Source organism: Nansenia antarctica (genome assembly GCF_963989245.1).
Source record: "Nansenia antarctica genome assembly, chromosome: 2".
NCBI lineage: Eukaryota > Metazoa > Chordata > Actinopteri > Argentiniformes > Microstomatidae > Nansenia > Nansenia antarctica.
In genome coordinates this window covers 28,776,291-28,798,170 of record NC_137675.1, presented here as the reverse complement: position 1 = coordinate 28,798,170, position 21,880 = coordinate 28,776,291, and the positions used below count along the sequence as shown (strand labels likewise).

General features: G+C 42.8%; 1 protein-coding gene across 1 annotated transcript in view; it reads right to left on the bottom strand.

Annotated features, from left to right (window-relative positions):
• Positions 1-578: 578 nt before the first annotated feature.
• LOC308150080 (lipid transferase CIDEB-like) overlaps positions 579-21,880 on the bottom strand; it is a gene marked incomplete at both ends in the record, with an annotated part of 29,271 nt that continues 7,969 nt past the window's right edge. The window contains 2 exons of the mRNA XM_080522946.1: positions 579-720; positions 842-1,032. Of these exons, the coding sequence (XP_080379072.1) occupies positions 579-720; positions 842-1,032 (333 nt within the window). The remainder of the gene's footprint in view (positions 721-841; positions 1,033-21,880) is intronic.

Genomic DNA, 21,880 nt, shown 5'->3' with positions numbered 1-21,880 from the left:
GTCAATCTATCTATCTTCATTGTTTTAATCTTCATTCACTGTTCATTCATTGTTTTAATCTTCATTCACTCTATTGCCTCCAGACTCACATGTTCTTTCTCTTTTCTTAATGAATAAACTGTTTTTTCCTTGTTCTGCAACTATTTCTCCTCATTTATATTTTGTGAGCTGCATCATTGTCAACAGATGAACTACACAGATGAAATCATGTATATAAGAGAGTAGGAGATGAATGTAATTTAAAAATGCCATCTTTGTCCATCACACATTATATCATCACTGTGTTTAACATGGTACAATTGATAGAAAAAGAGGATTATATACATCAAACATATTTGTATTCTAATTTGTACAACCAACTTTTCTACATTTTACATTATACACCAGCAGCATAATGTGTTAAGCTTATCATACTCATTGTACATATTATACTCTTAGTATTCAAAATATTACTCGAACAGAAGGTTGCCACGATTGGCACAAGTACATGTTGTGATCAGCTCCACATCTTATCTTCTATTCTCATTCGACCTGATGAGTGATTAGCCAATCACAGAGGGTTAGGGTTAGACACTCCCCTAATTCCAGTACTCCATAGAGCCTGCCGGCTGGGGCTGCCAGGACTCCGCCCCCTCGATGATCCGGCGAATCACAGAAGCAGCGCTGATCATAATATGACCAGCTGCTTGGAGGAGGGTGGAGGCAACACAGAGGGCTTCTCTGAGAGAGGAAGAACGTGAGTGAATCAGTTGAATATACAGGCAGTAATTAGTAAAAAAAAAAAAAAAGTTCAATACCCCCCCCCTTACACGCACAAAGTCACACCATATCCTCTGCTCACCTGACGGTTTTCTTGGGCCCAAGGCATTTGAAGTCTGCACTGACTGAATACCAGCCCCTGAAGGTGGCCTTCACGCTCAGAGAACCAAAGAGGTCCTTGGGGTTCAGTCTGTACAGGTCAAAGGTCACACGTGCGATGTCTTTTCCTGTCCGGGGCTTGATCTGATCTTGGGGTTTGGAGTAAGCCTTTCCCTGAGGGTTTGGTTGAGAGAAACAAGGCTTTAGTTTAGACCAGGGGTCGGCAATTAGGTTTGGCCTCAGGCCCAAAAAAAATGTAGCCACTAAATGGCGGGCCCGAACATAATCAAAGGATAATTTGTAATTAAAGTAATTGATTGTTAAAAAATGTGACACGTTCTAATGCTTTGACTTTTCTTTCGAGAAATGTACACATCGCTAGTCAACTAACACAGCTTGTTTTGTGAGCCTGCTAACAATGTAAAGTAGTGTTATAATTAACTAGGTAGCAGTCCAATCCATTTCGTTGCAGTATTAGGCTTGACTAGCGAGTTTGTGTTGTGATTCTCAACAACGTTGAAACGTAGTTTCACCCTTTTCCATAGTTTTGAATAATAAATGTGTGGACTGACGATGTATCGCAGCCTAACTTATTCTAATAATTATTTAACATACTTTTATTCTGAATGATTCCCCCCTCCTCCAGACAAGGTCACATTATTTATTATTGGATTGGTTGTTTGCGTGTCGGGTGAAGTTAGCTAAACATTTAACCTGCTAACTAGCAAGAGATACATAATGTCACTCTCCAAAGGTCTAAAGAGGAAAGTTGACGGTGAAAACAGGGCATTTAAAGAGGAATGGACAGCGAACTATACGTTCATCCTACCTGGTTTCATCAATGCAAAGCCGTTGTGTGAGACTCACATCTTCCCTGCTCACAATGTTCCCTTTCTATACATGCGAGTCATCCTTTTCCTCAATGAATGTGATAAAGACGCACGAGAGGAATCGATAGATGCATAAAAATTAAAATAAACTGCCTGCGGATTAAAGTGACGTCAATATCACCAGATATCAAGCAAAGTGTGACCGATGGGAGATGCCACTTTTCACATTAAGTGAGTACCAAGCCTGTCGTTATTGTATTTAATAACCTAATTGTATTTTGTATATTTTGAATGAATGGCTTATGGCTCATTGTAATTATTATCCCTAATAGCGCGTTTGCTCTGTCGTTTCAGGAGCATAGGCCTACCACCACTTTTGCGCCGATTTTGTTGTCAATGTTTTTCAGAAAATTAAACAGAATTTGCTTTGTTACTGTTCATATGTGTGTTGCAGTCACATACGTAAACATTACGTTTGAATGATTTAATGAGCTGATGTTATTTTTTTCAAACCACACCGCATGTCGGCTATTTCAGCACCACGCCTTGTCCACCTGCTTATGATTCTCTCTGAGGTGACTCATTAACTTCGGTGCACCCCGCTGCCTGATTGTCTGTCCCTGTGTCATTCACTCTCAACATGAATAAAAGTACAATAAGCATTATTCAGGTGGTGGTAGATTCTCTATTCGGACATTATAGGCGCGGTGTGGGACTGTCGGTCCGATATTGTAAAAAAAAAAGAAGAAAAAAAAAGAGGATTCTCAAAATAATCTGCTGGGCCAAATATTATTGGTGACGGGCCAGCAATGGCCCACGGGCCGCCTATTGCCGACCCCTGCACTATGGTAACACAGGACCTAGATAGAGTTGAATTTGTGTCCATTTCAACTGATGCTTCAAATCATGGACATGTTAAGCTGATGCCAGTACTAGTCAGGTACTGCAAAATATATGATGGGAGCCTGTCAGTAGAAACAAAGCTACTTGATTTTGTTGAGCTTAAGGGGGAAACAGCAGAGCAACTGGCAGCTGAGATCCTTGTTGTCATAGAGAAATACACTGACTCTTCAGAACAAAGTGGTGGCATTCTCTGCAGATAATACAAACACAAACTTTGGGGGCCTGAATAGGGCAGGGAGGGTCAATGTCCACACCAAAGTAAAAGATTCTCTGCAGCGGGAGGTGATTGGCTTGGGTTGTCCTGCCCACATCATCCATAATGCAACCAGAACAGCTTTGGTTGGCTCGTCAACCTGAACAGTTCTAAGAATTACTTTTAATACCACTTACAGTAATGTTGAGAGGCACATTCCAGTTGTTACACTTGAGTATTCTTGCTTGAATGTGTATACATTGGTCAAAATAAGGTCAAAATAAATGAAACCGCAATTGTCCCCGTTTCTGTATTTCATCATGATAAAATGTATACATTTTTCCTAAAAAGTTGGAAATGTCCCCAGATTGCATCTGAGAAATCTGGTCACCTTACCTTAGGTGGATACAAGATAATTAAATAACATGCATACAGGCCTACTTGGGGATGATAGTCAATTGTCTACAGTGGGCCTGTTCATGTTCTTCACTGTATGGATATTGCAATCATTGGACTTATCGGGAATGTTACCCTTATAAAGTAGTAGAGGCACAAATATGTAAATTTCTAGCCTGCAAACTGCGACACTTCAAATGAATGTGCAATAACACTATGTGCAATATGACAACCCTAGTCGTCTATCTGTACAGTATAGTATAGTGGATAGTGTACATAGCCTTTATTTATGTAAACCAGCTCCTTCCCTTGTGTTTTTTTTCGTTTTTTTTTCTTTCCTAGCACCAGGGGAGCTGTCATGCCAAAACCTGCCGCTGCCAAAAGCTGCCGGCCTAACGCGTGCCAGCTGGCGACTGTGACGCGTCAGTCTAGTGTTTTTGATTAGCGAAAAGCTGTAATTTGCCTCTACAAGTGTTAATATGTCATTTTATGAAGTTTTAATATGTTTTCAGGCGAGAAAGTAACCATATATATTCACAAAATGTATCCTAATATGTCATTTTATGAAGTTTTAATATGTTTTCAGGCGAGAAAGTAACCATATATATTCACAAAATGTATCCGGTTTATCAAAATAACCCGTTTATATAAAGAAAGAAACGGAGGTCTGATCAGCAGATCATTTCTCATAAAGTTGCAAACGCAACTTGAGCCCTGGACTAAGCATCCTAAAACAATGCACAGCAATTCAACTAAATAAAAAAAATGCGCGTTTCGTTCAAGATCCATTAGAGTAGGACATGTACAGTTATGATAAGTACAGTCATATGTAACTTAGTAGTTGATATTGTAATAAAACGTGCCAATGTCAGACGATTGAGAAAACAGAATAAACTTTATATATAAATACACAACACATCAGGGGGATAACGTTTGCAAAAGAACTGTACAGGTTACAATCAGGTATATAATAATAGTTAGGGAGTAACATATCATTCACAAATTCAACAATAATAGAACCAATATACGTATGTTACACAGTCAACTGTTAAGTGGGACAATGACAAGCTGGTCTGTGTCCAGAGGGGAGAGAAGAAGAACAAAGGATGGAAGCATTGGATTGAAGGAGGAGAATTATACTTGGTGAGCTCTTGTCCTCATACATGCATTTCTTTTTTACTACAGTAAACATTGTATCCAAGAAAAGAAAAAAAATCAAAGTAAACATTGTCAACAAGAATGAAGCCCTGCATTTTTATAACTTTATATTTGTTTCTCTCTTAGGCAAGTCTAAAGGTTGTGGTGGTGGTATCTGATATATCAATCAATCAATCAATCAATCAATAATCGTTTAGAACGTGTCAGGACCAGGTGGTGACTGTGACGTCATTCTAGTGCGCTGTGTTTAATCCTCCGCACTTTACTCCACCATTTTGCTCTGCTGCCGCACGACGAAACACCTGCTACACGACACACCTGCTACTACAGAGAACTACTAGAGAACTACTACAGATAACCCTATCATTTCCTTTTATACGTTACTCTTATATTGTGCTTGTATTGTAAATTGTTTTATTTTAGATTGTGATTTATTTCGAACTAGCTAACTTGTGCGCACACGCGCACACACACACACACACACACACACACACACACACACACACACAGGGCATTGATAGCTAGCTTTCCAACCATTTATATATATATATATACACAATTATTATACATATCAGATAATAGATATGGCATCCTATACTAGCCACAGTGACATGTTCTTATATCTGTCCAAAGCCCAGTTCCAGGAGGATATGTCTGCAGAGAAGAAGCGTGCTCTCCGGAGAGCAGCTGAGAATTACATGCTTGGGTAAGATTTGTTAAATTAACCCATAAAGCAATAAAGTAGTGTACTACTGTAAAAAAACAACAACAACAAAAAACATTCTTTAACAAGTCCTGGTCTCTTTTCTCTAATCCTTTTGATGTTGTCGATCGTCTCATGTATTATAGGCCCAAGAAGGGACAGCCACAAAGGAGGGTCATCATGTCAGACGAGGAAAAGGAGGAAGTGCTGACCGAGGTCAATGCCGGTCACTTCGGAGTGAAGCGCATGATTAACAAGATTAATCAGCGCTTCTTCTGGTTTGGCATTGTGAAGGATGTGAAAGACTGGGCAAGCAAATCTATTATTTCTTTAGTTAGTTTTTATGTTTTACAAACAGTAGCAAGATTGTATTTTACACACAGATAATATTCATTCATTCACATTTCATTTCAACTTGCACTTTACTGATTGTTTCAAGGTCCGTACCTGCGTGGCTTGCCAGAGGTTTGAGAAGGTGAAGACTGAAGCCCCTGAGCTGAAGAGCATCAAGCCTGTTTCACCGTGGTACATGATTGGTGAGTTCTACACTTTTATATCCCAATTAATTTTTTGGGTTTTGACTTGTTTCCCACCATGCATTCTTTCAGTATGCTCTTTAAGTGTGAATGTTTTACTTCCGCTTGTCCAATGTTAGAGTATGCCAACACATTTTTCTTGCTAGGTGTGGACCTCATCGGACCATTCAAGGCCTCATCCAAGAATAGCAATCGCTACTGCCTCACAGCGACAGATTTCTTCACCAAGTGGGTGGAGGCCATTCCTATCCAGGTGTGTTATATCTGTGTTTAGTGTTGTTTTCTCAAATATAATGATCATGACCATGCTTTTTAAAATACTTGAATGTATTGTACTTGAACAGTTCATCACCATGTATCCCAATTTTCATCTTAAAATTAACATTATAAGTATTAATATAATAGTACCATATCCTGTGTGTATACACTGCTAGGACAAGACGGCAGTGGCAACATCCCAGGCCCTGATAGACATCTTCCACACCCATGGTGCACCGGAGGTCATCCTGACTGACCAGGGCAAAGAGTTCTGCAACAAGGTCATGTACTTGCTAAAACATATGATCTTGTAACAGTTATGGACATACTTGTATGGACAAAACTAATGACTTCTGTCTTACTTTCTTTTTTAGGTCAACCAGATTTTGTTTGAGAAGTGGGGGATGAAGCACCGGATTACCTCTGCCTACCATCCCCAGACCAACGGACTGGACGAGCGGACCAATCAAACACTCAAGAGGGCTATCGGGAAATCTCTGGATGGGCACCAGGAACGGTGGGAGGACAACCTTAAGTTAATCCTTTCGCACATAACACCAGCGTCCAGGCCTCCACCAAGTACTCGCCCTACCGCCTGATGTACGGTCGGGAGCCACGGCTGTCCTCTGAGGTATGTCAACTCTTGATATTATTGTTCTTATAATATATAATTTGTTTTGCAAATTGATTCTCAATATAAACAAAAAATAAAACACTAACTCTATGCAAATGTATGTATTGCGTATCTCTATTTGCCTCTCATTTCAGATCACAGGCGACCGTCCTTTTGTGGAGGTGGACGAGATTGATGAAGACACCGCTGCAGACTATCTCCACGCCAGGGCTGAGAAGGATGAGGAGGTCTTTGACGAGGTGAAAGATATTACACAACTATATACTGAACAACCACCTGAGTGATGCTAAGTAACTGCTAAAGCAATAACAATGCCTCAGCAATATACAGAGCTATACTGCACAACAGAGAATTACAATCTCTGCTGCTTCGCTTTTTCTTCAACGATCAAGGTGCGACTCAACGTGGAGAAGGCCCAGGAGAAACAGCGGGAAAGCTACCGGAAGAGGATCAAGAAGGGAACCAAGCGGTTTGAGATCCTCCCGGGCATGGAGGTCCTGAAGAAGAATGAGAGGAAACGTGGGAGACCTGGTGGCACAATGGACCCAGACTGGCCAACTACGTACCGGTAAATGTTAGACTTTTAAGAATATTCAGAATGAGAGGGTGATGTGTGATGTCCAATTTTGCCATTATTAATACATATTTTCTTCAGGGTGACTGAGGTTGGGGACAACAATTTGGTGCAGTTGGAGACCTTGGATGGCCAACAACTGGGAACCAAAACCCCCTATGCCTCAGTGAAGCCTCTGCGGACGAGTAAGTGTAACATACAGTTCACATTTTAAAGTTAATGTAATGTGAAACTGTATTTTTTTTACCACAAGATGTCATTCTAAAATTGTTTTGTTGATTGACTTAAGGATTCCGAGCCTGCCCGCCCACTCAGAAAGCTGTGTCCCATCCACCGGAGCCAGTGTGTTCTGATGACCCTGAACCGCTAAACTCTGAGCCGGAGTGGGACTCACTTCAGGTAAACTTAAAAATCCTAGCTTCATTCATTTTAAATAATCAAAATTCCAATGGCTGAGTACTGTAACATGACAGTCCCTTTAACCCAACATCATTATGTTTTTTAGGCACCATCTCAGCTGCTAGATGTCATCATCACAGATGCTCAGCTGGGGCGGGCCTGTCCAGCTTTACGTAGCAGGTTGGAGGTGCTTAGGCCTTTCGTTCTGACTCCCAATTGTTGGCTGAATGATCTCTCCATTGACAATGCTCAGGCTCTTTTACAGGCTCAACATCCCCATGTAGGAGGCCTCTACGCCACAACGTCCCTCTCCCTCCTCTCCTCCGTGCCTGCATCAACCCAGGGGTTTGTTCAGATTTTAAATGTTTGTTCAAATCACTGGGTTACGGTAAGTAACATCAACTGCGAGGTAGGTACTGTTAACGTTTATGACTCCTCTGGTCACGGGTCGACCGAGGAGTTCATTTCTCAAATAACAGGTCTCCTCTCTTTTTCAGGTCCCAAGGTCCTTCTGCAGTGGCCTGATGTCCAGCAGCAGAGAGGCAGCTCAGACTGTGGGCTGTTTGCTATTGCGAACAGTCTCACATGCTGCAGAGGTGAGGACCCAGCAAGCAAGGAATTTGATCAGTCTGCTATGCGTAAGCACCTCTTTTCCTGCTTTCAGGATGGGCACCTGACACCATTCCGCAGCTCCATACGGTGTCCACGCACGGCCCAGTCAGTGTACACTATGGACGTTAGTGTGCACTGCATCTGCAGGAGGACCATCCGACCAGAGCTTCAGGTATCCTGCAGGAGGTGTTTCAAGTTTTTCCATTCGTCTTGTGTGTCAATTAATATTATGTTTCCTAATGAATTTGTTTGTACTGCTTGTAAAGTTGTTTTTTAAGTATTTTCCAGATTGTACACAGATAGCCCTGCTACATGGTTGGGGTTTCTGACAAGCCTGCCACACACTCCCAACAGTCCAAACCCACACACCTCTACCCCCAAAAAGAAACAGCTACTTCAGTCAAGTCAGTCAAGGTGTTTTGATGTAGGTTTTTCCTGGAGTACCTCAGGGGGCAGTTCCCGAACCCGTGTTTTTCCAAAGTGCTCCATTGAAAACCCCTTAATGCATGGATGTTCTCCTTTCGTTGGAAAGTGCTTGGTCAGCTGAAAATGGCTGACTGACTGCCATACAAAAAACACCTGCCAGATTCAGTAGTTTACGATTACAATTATTTCCATCGGGTCTCAAATCAACTGATGTGTTGACATTTTAATGGCGTGTATTAATGGCATGTCACCTTTGCTTACATGCTAACTCTGTTACATCTACTGTACCTCTGATGAAACTGAAGTCGTGACAGCATGTTTTAATCACTTATGAATGGAGGGTTTTTCTAAATGTTTTGCTGTGGTTGTCAGTGTTCATTGTTGTAGTGGTGGTTTCAGTTTGAAACTGTGAACGAAACATTGAGTTAAGAATCCAAGTGCAAGTTCTTATTTTTCAACAACAAACCCAACTGTGGCAACATCCCAGGCCCTGATAGACATCTTCCACACCCATGGTGCGCCGGAGGTCATCCTGACTGACCAGGGCAAAGAGTTCTGCAACAAGGTCATGTACTTGCTAAAACATATGATCTTGTAACAGTTATGGACATACTTGTATGGACAAAACTAATGACTTCTGTCTTACTTTCTTTTTTAGGTCAACCAGATTTTGTTTGAGAAGTGGGGGATGAAGCACCGGATTACCTCTGCCTACCATCCCCAGACCAACGGACTGGACGAGCGGACCAATCAAACACTCAAGAGGGCTATCGGGAAATCTCTGGATGGGCACCAGGAGCGGTGGGAGGACAACCTTAAGTTAATCCTTTTCGCACATAACACCAGCGTCCAGGCCTCCACCAAGTACTCGCCCTACCGCCTGATGTACGGTCGGGAGCCACGGCTGTCCTCTGAGGTATGTCAACTCTTGATATTATTGTTCTTATAATATATAATTTGTTTTGCAAATTGATTCTCAATATAAACAAAAAATAAAACACTAACTCTATGCAAATGTATGTATTGCGTATCTCTATTTGCCTCTCATTTCAGATCACAGGCGACCGTCCTTTTGTGGAGGTGGACGAGATTGATGAAGACACCGCTGCAGACTATCTCCACGCCAGGGCTGAGAAGGATGAGGAGGTCTTTGACGAGGTGAAAGATATTACACAACTATATACTGAACAACCACCTGAGTGATGCTAAGTAACTGCTAAAGCAATAACAATGCCTCAGCAATATACAGAGCTATACTGCACAACAGAGAATTACAATCTCTGCTGCTTCGCTTTTTCTTCAACGATCAAGGTGCGACTCAACGTGGAGAAGGCCCAGGAGAAACAGCGGGAAAGCTACCGGAAGAGGATCAAGAAGGGAACCAAGCGGTTTGAGATCCTCCCGGGCATGGAGGTCCTGAAGAAGAATGAGAGGAAACGTGGGAGACCTGGTGGCACAATGGACCCAGACTGGCCAACTACGTACCGGTAAATGTTAGACTTTTAAGAATATTCAGAATGAGAGGGTGATGTGTGATGTCCAATTTTGCCATTATTAATACATATTTTCTTCAGGGTGACTGAGGTTGGGGACAACAATTTGGTGCAGTTGGAGACCTTGGATGGCCAACAACTGGGAACCAAAACCCCCTATGCCTCAGTGAAGCCTCTGCGGACGAGTAAGTGTAACATACAGTTCACATTTTAAAGTTAATGTAATGTGAAACTGTATTTTTTTTACCACAAGATGTCATTCTAAAATTGTTTTGTTGATTGACTTAAGGATTCCGAGCCTGCCCGCCCACTCAGAAAGCTGTGTCCCATCCACCGGAGCCAGTGTGTTCTGATGACCCTGAACCGCTAAACTCTGAGCCGGAGTGGGACTCACTTCAGGTAAACTTAAAAATCCTAGCTTCATTCATTTTAAATAATCAAAATTCCAATGGCTGAGTACTGTAACATGACAGTCCCTTTAACCCAACATCATTATGTTTTTTAGGCACCATCTCAGCTGCTAGATGTCATCATCACAGATGCTCAGCTGGGGCGGGCCTGTCCAGCTTTACGTAGCAGGTTGGAGGTGCTTAGGCCTTTCGTTCTGACTCCCAATTGTTGGCTGAATGATCTCTCCATTGACAATGCTCAGGCTCTTTTACAGGCTCAACATCCCCATGTAGGAGGCCTCTACGCCACAACGTCCCTCTCCCTCCTCTCCTCCGTGCCTGCATCAACCCAGGGGTTTGTTCAGATTTTAAATGTTTGTTCAAATCACTGGGTTACGGTAAGTAACATCAACTGCGAGGTAGGTACTGTTAACGTTTATGACTCCTCTGGTCACGGGTCGACCGAGGAGTTCATTTCTCAAATAACAGGTCTCCTCTCTTTTTCAGGTCCCAAGGTCCTTCTGCAGTGGCCTGATGTCCAGCAGCAGAGAGGCAGCTCAGACTGTGGGCTGTTTGCTATTGCGAACAGTCTCACATGCTGCAGAGGTGAGGACCCAGCAAGCAAGGAATTTGATCAGTCTGCTATGCGTAAGCACCTCTTTTCCTGCTTTCAGGATGGGCACCTGACACCATTCCGCAGCTCCATACGGTGTCCACGCACGGCCCAGTCAGTGTACACTATGGACGTTAGTGTGCACTGCATCTGCAGGAGGACCATCCGACCAGAGCTTCAGGTATCCTGCAGGAGGTGTTTCAAGTTTTTCCATTCGTCTTGTGTGTCAATTAATATTATGTTTCCTAATGAATTTGTTTGTACTGCTTGTAAAGTTGTTTTTTAAGTATTTTCCAGATTGTACACAGATAGCCCTGCTACATGGTTGACTGGGGTTTCTGACAAGCCTGCCACACACTCCCAACAGTCCAAACCCACACACCTCTACCCCCAAAAAGAAACAGCTACTTCAGTCAAGTCAGTCAAGGTGTTTTGATGTAGGTTTTTCCTGGAGTACCTCAGGGGGCAGTTCCCGAACCCGTGTTTTTCCAAAGTGCTCCATTGAAAACCCCTTAATGCATGGATGTTCTCCTTTCGTTGGAAAGTGCTTGGTCAGCTGAAAATGGCTGACTGACTGCCATACAAAAAACACCTGCCAGATTCAGTAGTTTACGATTACAATTATTTCCATCGGGTCTCAAATCAACTGATGTGTTGACATTTTAATGGCGTGTATTAATGGCATGTCACCTTTGCTTACATGCTAACTCTGTTACATCTACTGTACCTCTGATGAAACTGAAGTCGTGACAGCATGTTTTAATCACTTATGAATGGAGGATTTTTCTAAATGTTTTGCTGTGGTTGTCAGTGTTCATTGTTGTAGTGGTGGTTTCAGTTTGAAACTGTGAACGAAACATTGAGTTTAGAATCCAAGTGCAAGTTCTTATTTTTCAACAACAAACCCAACTGTGGCAACATCCCAGGCCCTGATAGACATCTTCCACACCCATGGTGCGCCGGAGGTCATCCTGACTGACCAGGGCAAAGAGTTCTGCAACAAGGTCATGTACTTGCTAAAACATATGATCTTGTAACAGTTATGGACATACTTGTATGGACAAAACTAATGACTTCTGTCTTACTTTCTTTTTTAGGTCAACCAGATTTTGTTTGAGAAGTGGGGGATGAAGCACCGGATTACCTCTGCCTACCATCCCCAGACCAACGGACTGGACGAGCGGACCAATCAAACACTCAAGAGGGCTATCGGGAAATCTCTGGATGGGCACCAGGAGCGGTGGGAGGACAACCTTAAGTTAATCCTTTTCGCACATAACACCAGCGTCCAGGCCTCCACCAAGTACTCGCCCTACCGCCTGATGTACGGTCGGGAGCCACGGCTGTCCTCTGAGGTATGTCAACTCTTGATATTATTGTTCTTATAATATATAATTTGTTTTGCAAATTGATTCTCAATATAAACAAAAAATAAAACACTAACTCTATGCAAATGTATGTATTGCGTATCTCTATTTGCCTCTCATTTCAGATCACAGGCGACCGTCCTTTTGTGGAGGTGGACGAGATTGATGAAGACACCGCTGCAGACTATCTCCACGCCAGGGCTGAGAAGGATGAGGAGGTCTTTGACGAGGTGAAAGATATTACACAACTATATACTGAACAACCACCTGAGTGATGCTAAGTAACTGCTAAAGCAATAACAATGCCTCAGCAATATACAGAGCTATACTGCACAACAGAGAATTACAATCTCTGCTGCTTCGCTTTTTCTTCAACGATCAAGGTGCGACTCAACGTGGAGAAGGCCCAGGAGAAACAGCGGGAAAGCTACCGGAAGAGGATCAAGAAGGGAACCAAGCGGTTTGAGATCCTCCCGGGCATGGAGGTCCTGAAGAAGAATGAGAGGAAACGTGGGAGACCTGGTGGCACAATGGACCCAGACTGGCCAACTACGTACCGGTAAATGTTAGACTTTTAAGAATATTCAGAATGAGAGGGTGATGTGTGATGTCCAATTTTGCCATTATTAATACATATTTTCTTCAGGGTGACTGAGGTTGGGGACAACAATTTGGTGCAGTTGGAGACCTTGGATGGCCAACAACTGGGAACCAAAACCCCCTATGCCTCAGTGAAGCCTCTGCGGACGAGTAAGTGTAACATACAGTTCACATTTTAAAGTTAATGTAATGTGAAACTGTATTTTTTTTACCACAAGATGTCATTCTAAAATTGTTTTGTTGATTGACTTAAGGATTCCGAGCCTGCCCGCCCACTCAGAAAGCTGTGTCCCATCCACCGGAGCCAGTGTGTTCTGATGACCCTGAACCGCTAAACTCTGAGCCGGAGTGGGACTCACTTCAGGTAAACTTAAAAATCCTAGCTTCATTCATTTTAAATAATCAAAATTCCAATGGCTGAGTACTGTAACATGACAGTCCCTTTAACCCAACATCATTATGTTTTTAGGCACCATCTCAGCTGCTAGATGTCATCATCACAGATGCTCAGCTGGGGCGGGCCTGTCCAGCTTTACGTAGCAGGTTGGAGGTGCTTAGGCCTTTCGTTCTGACTCCCAATTGTTGGCTGAATGATCTCTCCATTGACAATGCTCAGGCTCTTTTACAGGCTCAACATCCCCATGTAGGAGGCCTCTACGCCACAACGTCCCTCTCCCTCCTCTCCTCCGTGCCTGCATCAACCCAGGGGTTTGTTCAGATTTTAAATGTTTGTTCAAATCACTGGGTTACGGTAAGTAACATCAACTGCGAGGTAGGTACTGTTAACGTTTATGACTCCTCTGGTCACGGGTCGACCGAGGAGTTCATTTCTCAAATAACAGGTCTCCTCTCTTTTTCAGGTCCCAAGGTCCTTCTGCAGTGGCCTGATGTCCAGCAGCAGAGAGGCAGCTCAGACTGTGGGCTGTTTGCTATTGCGAACAGTCTCACATGCTGCAGAGGTGAGGACCCAGCAAGCAAGGAATTTGATCAGTCTGCTATGCGTAAGCACCTCTTTTCCTGCTTTCAGGATGGGCACCTGACACCATTCCGCAGCTCCATACGGTGTCCACGCACGGCCCAGTCAGTGTACACTATGGACGTTAGTGTGCACTGCATCTGCAGGAGGACCATCCGACCAGAGCTTCAGGTATCCTGCAGGAGGTGTTTCAAGTTTTTCCATTCGTCTTGTGTGTCAATTAATATTATGTTTCCTAATGAATTTGTTTGTACTGCTTGTAAAGTTGTTTTTTAAGTATTTTCCAGATTGTACACAGATAGCCCTGCTACATGGTTGACTGGGGTTTCTGACAAGCCTGCCACACACTCCCAACAGTCCAAACCCACACACCTCTACCCCCAAAAAGAAACAGCTACTTCAGTCAAGTCAGTCAAGGTGTTTTGATGTAGGTTTTTCCTGGAGTACCTCAGGGGGCAGTTCCCGAACCCGTGTTTTTCCAAAGTGCTCCATTGAAAACCCCTTAATGCATGGATGTTCTCCTTTCGTTGGAAAGTGCTTGGTCAGCTGAAAATGGCTGACTGACTGCCATACAAAAAACACCTGCCAGATTCAGTAGTTTACGATTACAATTATTTCCATCGGGTCTCAAATCAACTGATGTGTTGACATTTTAATGGCGTGTATTAATGGCATGTCACCTTTGCTTACATGCTAACTCTGTTACATCTACTGTACCTCTGATGAAACTGAAGTCGTGACAGCATGTTTTAATCACTTATGAATGGAGGGTTTTTCTAAATGTTTTGCTGTGGTTGTCAGTGTTCATTGTTGTAGTGGTGGTTTCAGTTTGAAACTGTGAACGAAACATTGAGTTAAGAATCCAAGTGCAAGTTCTTATTTTTCAACAACAAACCCAACTGTGGCAACATCCCAGGCCCTGATAGACATCTTCCACACCCATGGTGCGCCGGAGGTCATCCTGACTGACCAGGGCAAAGAGTTCTGCAACAAGGTCATGTACTTGCTAAAACATATGATCTTGTAACAGTTATGGACATACTTGTATGGACAAAACTAATGACTTCTGTCTTACTTTCTTTTTTAGGTCAACCAGATTTTGTTTGAGAAGTGGGGGATGAAGCACCGGATTACCTCTGCCTACCATCCCCAGACCAACGGACTGGACGAGCGGACCAATCAAACACTCAAGAGGGCTATCGGGAAATCTCTGGATGGGCACCAGGAGCGGTGGGAGGACAACCTTAAGTTAATCCTTTTCGCACATAACACCAGCGTCCAGGCCTCCACCAAGTACTCGCCCTACCGCCTGATGTACGGTCGGGAGCCACGGCTGTCCTCTGAGGTATGTCAACTCTTGATATTATTGTTCTTATAATATATAATTTGTTTTGCAAATTGATTCTCAATATAAACAAAAAATAAAACACTAACTCTATGCAAATGTATGTATTGCGTATCTCTATTTGCCTCTCATTTCAGATCACAGGCGACCGTCCTTTTGTGGAGGTGGACGAGATTGATGAAGACACCGCTGCAGACTATCTCCACGCCAGGGCTGAGAAGGATGAGGAGGTCTTTGACGAGGTGAAAGATATTACACAACTATATACTGAACAACCACCTGAGTGATGCTAAGTAACTGCTAAAGCAATAACAATGCCTCAGCAATATACAGAGCTATACTGCACAACAGAGAATTACAATCTCTGCTGCTTCGCTTTTTCTTCAACGATCAAGGTGCGACTCAACGTGGAGAAGGCCCAGGAGAAACAGCGGGAAAGCTACCGGAAGAGGATCAAGAAGGGAACCAAGCGGTTTGAGATCCTCCCGGGCATGGAGGTCCTGAAGAAGAATGAGAGGAAACGTGGGAGACCTGGTGGCACAATGGACCCAGACTGGCCAACTACGTACCGGTAAATGTTAGACTTTTAAGAATATTCAGAATGAGAGGGTGATGTGTGATGTCCAATTTTGCCATTATTAATACATATTTTCTTCAGGGTGACTGAGGTTGGGGACAACAATTTGGTGCAGTTGGAGACCTTGGATGGCCAACAACTGGGAACCAAAACCCCCTATGCCTCAGTGAAGCCTCTGCGGACGAGTAAGTGTAACATACAGTTCACATTTTAAAGTTAATGTAATGTGAAACTGTATTTTTTTTACCACAAGATGTCATTCTAAAATTGTTTTGTTGATTGACTTAAGGATTCCGAGCCTGCCCGCCCACTCAGAAAGCTGTGTCCCATCCACCGGAGCCAGTGTGTTCTGATGACCCTGAACCGCTAAACTCTGAGCCGGAGTGGGACTCACTTCAGGTAAACTTAAAAATCCTAGCTTCATTCATTTTAAATAATCAAAATTCCAATGGCTGAGTACTGTAACATGACAGTCCCTTTAACCCAACATCATTATGTTTTTTAGGCACCATCTCAGCTGCTAGATGTCATCATCACAGATGCTCAGCTGGGGCGGGCCTGTCCAGCTTTACGTAGCAGGTTGGAGGTGCTTAGGCCTTTCGTTCTGACTCCCAATTGTTGGCTGAATGATCTCTCCATTGACAATGCTCAGGCTCTTTTACAGGCTCAACATCCCCATGTAGGAGGCCTCTACGCCACAACGTCCCTCTCCCTCCTCTCCTCCGTGCCTGCATCAACCCATGGGTTTGTTCAGATTTGACTGATTGACTGAAAATGTTCATTGTGTGAAGCGCATTGAGTTGCATCTTGTAAGAAATGCGCTATACAAATAAAATTTGATTTGATTTGATAGAACACAAACATTTCAAAATTTCACATGCTGCGTTACACCTCTAAATCTCAATGAATTTTCCCAAAACATTGCAAAAGTCATTTGTATGTGCACTAGAGCAAAATGCAACAATGAACAAGTTGATATTTTGACATTATTTTTTTTGCATTGCATTTTGATGCACCCTAGTACAGGACATGGACGAATACGATATGTGCAGTGTGCACGTATCCTTTGTGTGCACTCCTTCATAATAGCCTACGCGAGAGGCAATAGTTCTTATGTCGGTGGAAATGGTATCCATTTCAAAGTGTTTCTCCTCTTTCACCCTTCTGCCAGCGGAGTCGCAGTTGCTCATTTCTGTCTGATGATGCATCGGTAACGTTAGCTACCTTAGCTAGCTAGTACCTGGTGGTAACATTAGCTACCTTAGTTAGCTAGCACTTGGTGGTAAAGTTAGCTACCTTAGCTAGCTAGCACCTGGTGGTAACATTAGCTACCGTAGCTAGCTAGCACCTGGTGGTAACGTTAGCTACCATAGCTGGCTAGCACCTGGTGGTAACGTTAGCTACCTTAGCTAGCTAGCACCTGGTGGTAACGTTAGCTACCTTAGCTAGCTAGCACCTGGTGGTAACATTAGCTACCTTAGTTAGCAAGCACCTGGTGGTAACATTAGCTACCTTAGCTAGCTAGCACCTGGTGGTAACGTTAGTGTAAGAGTCTCTAGGCACAGAGGGAGGTCGACACAAAGGAACAGCTGTACAAACGTGTTTGTTAACGTACAGCACGGCTCAGCACCGTCACTGACGGGCTAACACACGCACACTGCACCGTCACTGACGGGCTAACACACACACACTGCACCGTCACTGACGGGCTAACACACACACACTGCACCGTCACTGACGGGCTAACACACACACACTGCACCGTCACTGACGGGCTGAGCGAGACGTTCAAAATAATCAAGAGCAGCGCGCGGCCGTCACTGCCGCTCAAACTTTCCATACAGTGTGTGTGTGTGTTGTGGTCGCTCGTATCTGTTGACTGTTTAGCTCTAGCCACCCGCACAGTTGTTGTCAGCTCCAGTGAGAAGCGAGCAAAGGTTTTTGAATGACGACAGATGCCGTGTGTACGTCTTATATAGGCGGAGGGTCCCGTCCCTCGTGATAAAAGCGTCGCCTGGGCGATGAGGTCACGCAGGGGGCGTTCCCAAACGAATACTATGAAAGAGAACTGAATGCACTACAACTAGAAATCAGACAGTAACTCATTTTTTTTTCTACAATGCTGAATGCTGCTGTTTAAATTGTTTTAACTTGAAACCAGTTGGTCACCGAGTAGTGAGTAACAGTGAGTACTGTTTTTGTTGCTTGAATAAAGGCTGGCAGTCTTTAATAGCCAAATGTTGTGGACTATACTGGGGAAGTATTTGTTATTATTCAGGAGTAAAACAATAAATAAAAATATCGGATTGATATCGGTATCGCAGATACCTGAAGCCCAGGTATCGGTAGTGAAAAAATGGGATCGGGACATCCCTACCTAATTTCATCCAATACAGGCCTTTCAATATCTTATTGATAATCACAACCTAGAGAAACAAGATTTCTACAGGTATTTACAACTGAGGCATACTACTTCTATAAGAATATAAAGAATAATGAGGTTTCTGAAATGAGTCTCGTCAACATTTTTATTGATGCGTATAAGGGCAACACCCACAAGAAACTGGTGTCAAGAATTATACAGAAGAGTATACAGTCCACCAAGAATCACTCCACCTTATATGTTAGGGATAAGTGGGAGAAGGAAGCAAACATAGTCCTAACTGAGGAAGAATGGTTGAAAAATGTAAAATACAATCCACCACCTCTAGCTCTGGACAATGGAGAGAATTTTCATGGAAGAACATTATTAGGTTTTTTATTACCCCACGAAGAAAATACTTACAGAATGGTACACCGGGAACTGGTAATTGCTGGAGAGAGTGCAACAATTCAATGGCCCCCCCCCGCCCCCAAGTCTGCCCAGGACTGAACTGGACTCAATAAAAAAAAAAACTCTGCACTGCACTTTACTTTATACCGCACTATCCAATGCACTGTTGTCTGTCCTGTGTTGTTGTTGTGTTGTCCTGTTTTTTGATATGTGAAAAAAGTATAAACGCACTTGCTGTGGTGACGAAGCAAATTCCTATATGTGTAATGCATAGTGGCAATAAACGTTATCTCAATCTCAATCTCAATCAAATTTTTGGGGAATGCAGGGGTGCTGGCCCAAAAAGGTGACAAAATTATTTTCACTGAAAACGACGGAAATTATCATTGCACGGCGCCCAGGCACCTTCCTATGATGCATGCTATAATTTTTCTATACAAGCTCTGTTCAAGGGACACATATAAAGCCTGTCAGTGTTATTCAGACCTATGAAGCAGCGGTAACAATAATGAAAACGCATCTATTAGAATTAGAAGAAAGATGTATTTATTTTGTAAATATAATTTGTTTGTTTTTGTTTAGTTTTTTTGTTTTGTCACTTAAAACATTTATTCCCACATACATGAAACCACACATCAATCCCAAAAAAGAAAAGTCGCTTTGGATAAAGGCATCTGTTAAATGCCCAAAAATGTAAATGTATCATGAGACTTGTTAACCAAGGGCAGTGTGGTGAGTGGGAATGTAACGATGGACATATGTGCTGAGAGAACATTCCACAACAAACAGTATCAAAACTAAACTTCAAAATGGGAATTTCTTAACAAGGTTCCCATACGTAGGGACGTCTACAGCTCCATGAGGGCTTTTATTTCATTAATGCGTGACGCCTTCTTGTCGGTGGGGTTCTTGGAGCCGAAAGCCTTGTCCACCAGATCCTGCTTCTGCCTCTGAATCTTCACCATGTTCTCCTCCACAGAGTCCTTCACGATGAACTTGGTGATGAAGACGTCTCTCTTCTGGCCCAGGCGGTGACAGCGATCCACACACTGGTCCTCTGCTGCAGGGTTCCACGCTGGATCCATGAGGAAAACACGGGAGGCGGCTGTCAGGTTGAGTCCCACCCCGCCAGCTTTGAGTGACAGCAGCATGATCGTGGGGCCGTCAGGAGCGGGGCTCTGGAACTCCTGGATGACCTGGGGCCGCCTCTTCTTTTTTTTCTTCTTTTTTTTTTTTTTCAAAGATTCAAACATTTTTACAATATAATTGAACACATTTTTTCTTGTTTCCCCGCCCCCTTGTATCCACCCCCCCCCCCCCCCCCACCCACCATTGTGCGGCAACGCCCAACGACAACACAACAAAAATATAATAATAATAATAAGACAAAACACACATGCCTACATACACACACACACACACAATAATACATTCATTAGGGATGCGCTATGATATTAACAGCAATTCACATCACTGTGCATCCCTACAAGAAACACTGTCCATCAAACAATAGTACCTGAAGCTGAACTTCTTGCCATAAAATCTATATGTGGTTGCCATATTTTTACAAAGTCCTGACTCTTATGTCTTATATTATAGTATATTTTATCTAATGGAATGTAGCTAGAGATTTCATTTAACCAATGTGATATTGTAGGAGAGTAATCGGATTTCCAATGGATTGCAATACACTTTTTTGCAGCAATCAAAGCAAGATCAATATATATATTTTTAAATTCATTCCAAGGATCCATATTGATTGTGCCTAAAAGACACAAGCGAGATGATTTTGCAATGTGAATATTTAAACATAATGCTATCGTGTCAATTACAAAGTTCCAAAATGTTAACAACAAATTACATGACCAAAACATATGGTAAAAGTCCCCTTTCTGTTTTTTGCAGCGCCAGCACAAAAAGGACATTTCATTATTCATTTTATAAAGTTTTGCAGGTGTATAATAAGTTCTGTGCAAAATTTTAAAAAGAAGGAGTTTGTGCCTCATATTGTAAGAACATTTATGAACTTTAAGACAAAAGAAAGACCAGTCCTCTTTACTTATATCCATGTCTAAATCCTTTTCCCATTTACACCTCGTAGCATCTGTACTTGTAGACAAGCATTCAAGCAGAGATAAATAAACTTGAGAAATACATTTAGAACTTTGAACCTCCTTATTGATAAGGCCTTCTATTTTGGAGGGCTTGAGTTCTTCAAGAGTGCCTTGAGTTGTCTGTATCATATGGCAGATTTGGAAAAAATCGAAATAAATGTGTGGAAGATAAATTATATTTTGACTTTAACTGAAGGAAAGAAACAAATGTACCACTGTCGTAAAGATGTGTTATTTCCCTTATCCCCTTGTCGTACCAAGACTTGAAGGTGTCATCATTAAAACAAGATGTAACATTGGGGTTTCTCCAGATAGGAGTATAGGGCGAAAGGTGTTCCTTGTGACCCATACGTTTATGGGAGTTCTTCCATATTAGTAAACTGTTAATAATAATAGGATTATTTGTGATTTTTTTAACCTGTTGTAAACCAATATAAGGCAGGTATCTCAGTTCATATGGAAGAATGTCATAAGATTCCAGTCTTGACCATGCGCTAGATGAGCTAGAGAACCACTGCCTAATCTGGGTAAATTGGGCAGCCAGAAAGTAAATGTTAAGGTTCGGTAGGTTTAAGCCACCATCATTATATGGAAGTTGTAAAACTTGTTGGCTAATCCTTGGTGACTTACTCTCCCAAATGAAAGAGGAGAAGATGCTCTGTAAATATATTTTGAACATTTATTTTTTAACAAATAAAACCAATTCTGATGAAGTCCATCCCACCAAGCACATCACTTGTGCTTTTTTGCCTTCTTTGCCTGTACCAGCACTTCCAGTGCTTTTTTTTCTTTTTTGAGCAGCCATGTGCCTCACTGTGGCTTGCCTGTCATCCTCCACTGCAGTCTTCCTGCTTTGTGCAGCACTGGTTGTTGGCTGGCAACCAAACTCTTCCTGCCTCCCTTTTGTCTTCAACAGGGCCTGTTGTCTGCGAGCCTTGTCTTTTGAGCCTGCAGTGTGGATGTTCCTGCATAGGACCTTGTCTACCTTTGAGAACTTGACATCCTCTCTCCTGAACATCTGTATTGCTGTCTGACCCCTGGACCTGAGGGCATACTTGGTTGTCTGGATTGGTTGTCCCTAAAGGTGTCCATGCTCATTCTGGTGCTTTTGCAGTCAATAATATCTCCCATGGCACTGAACGATGACTCCACC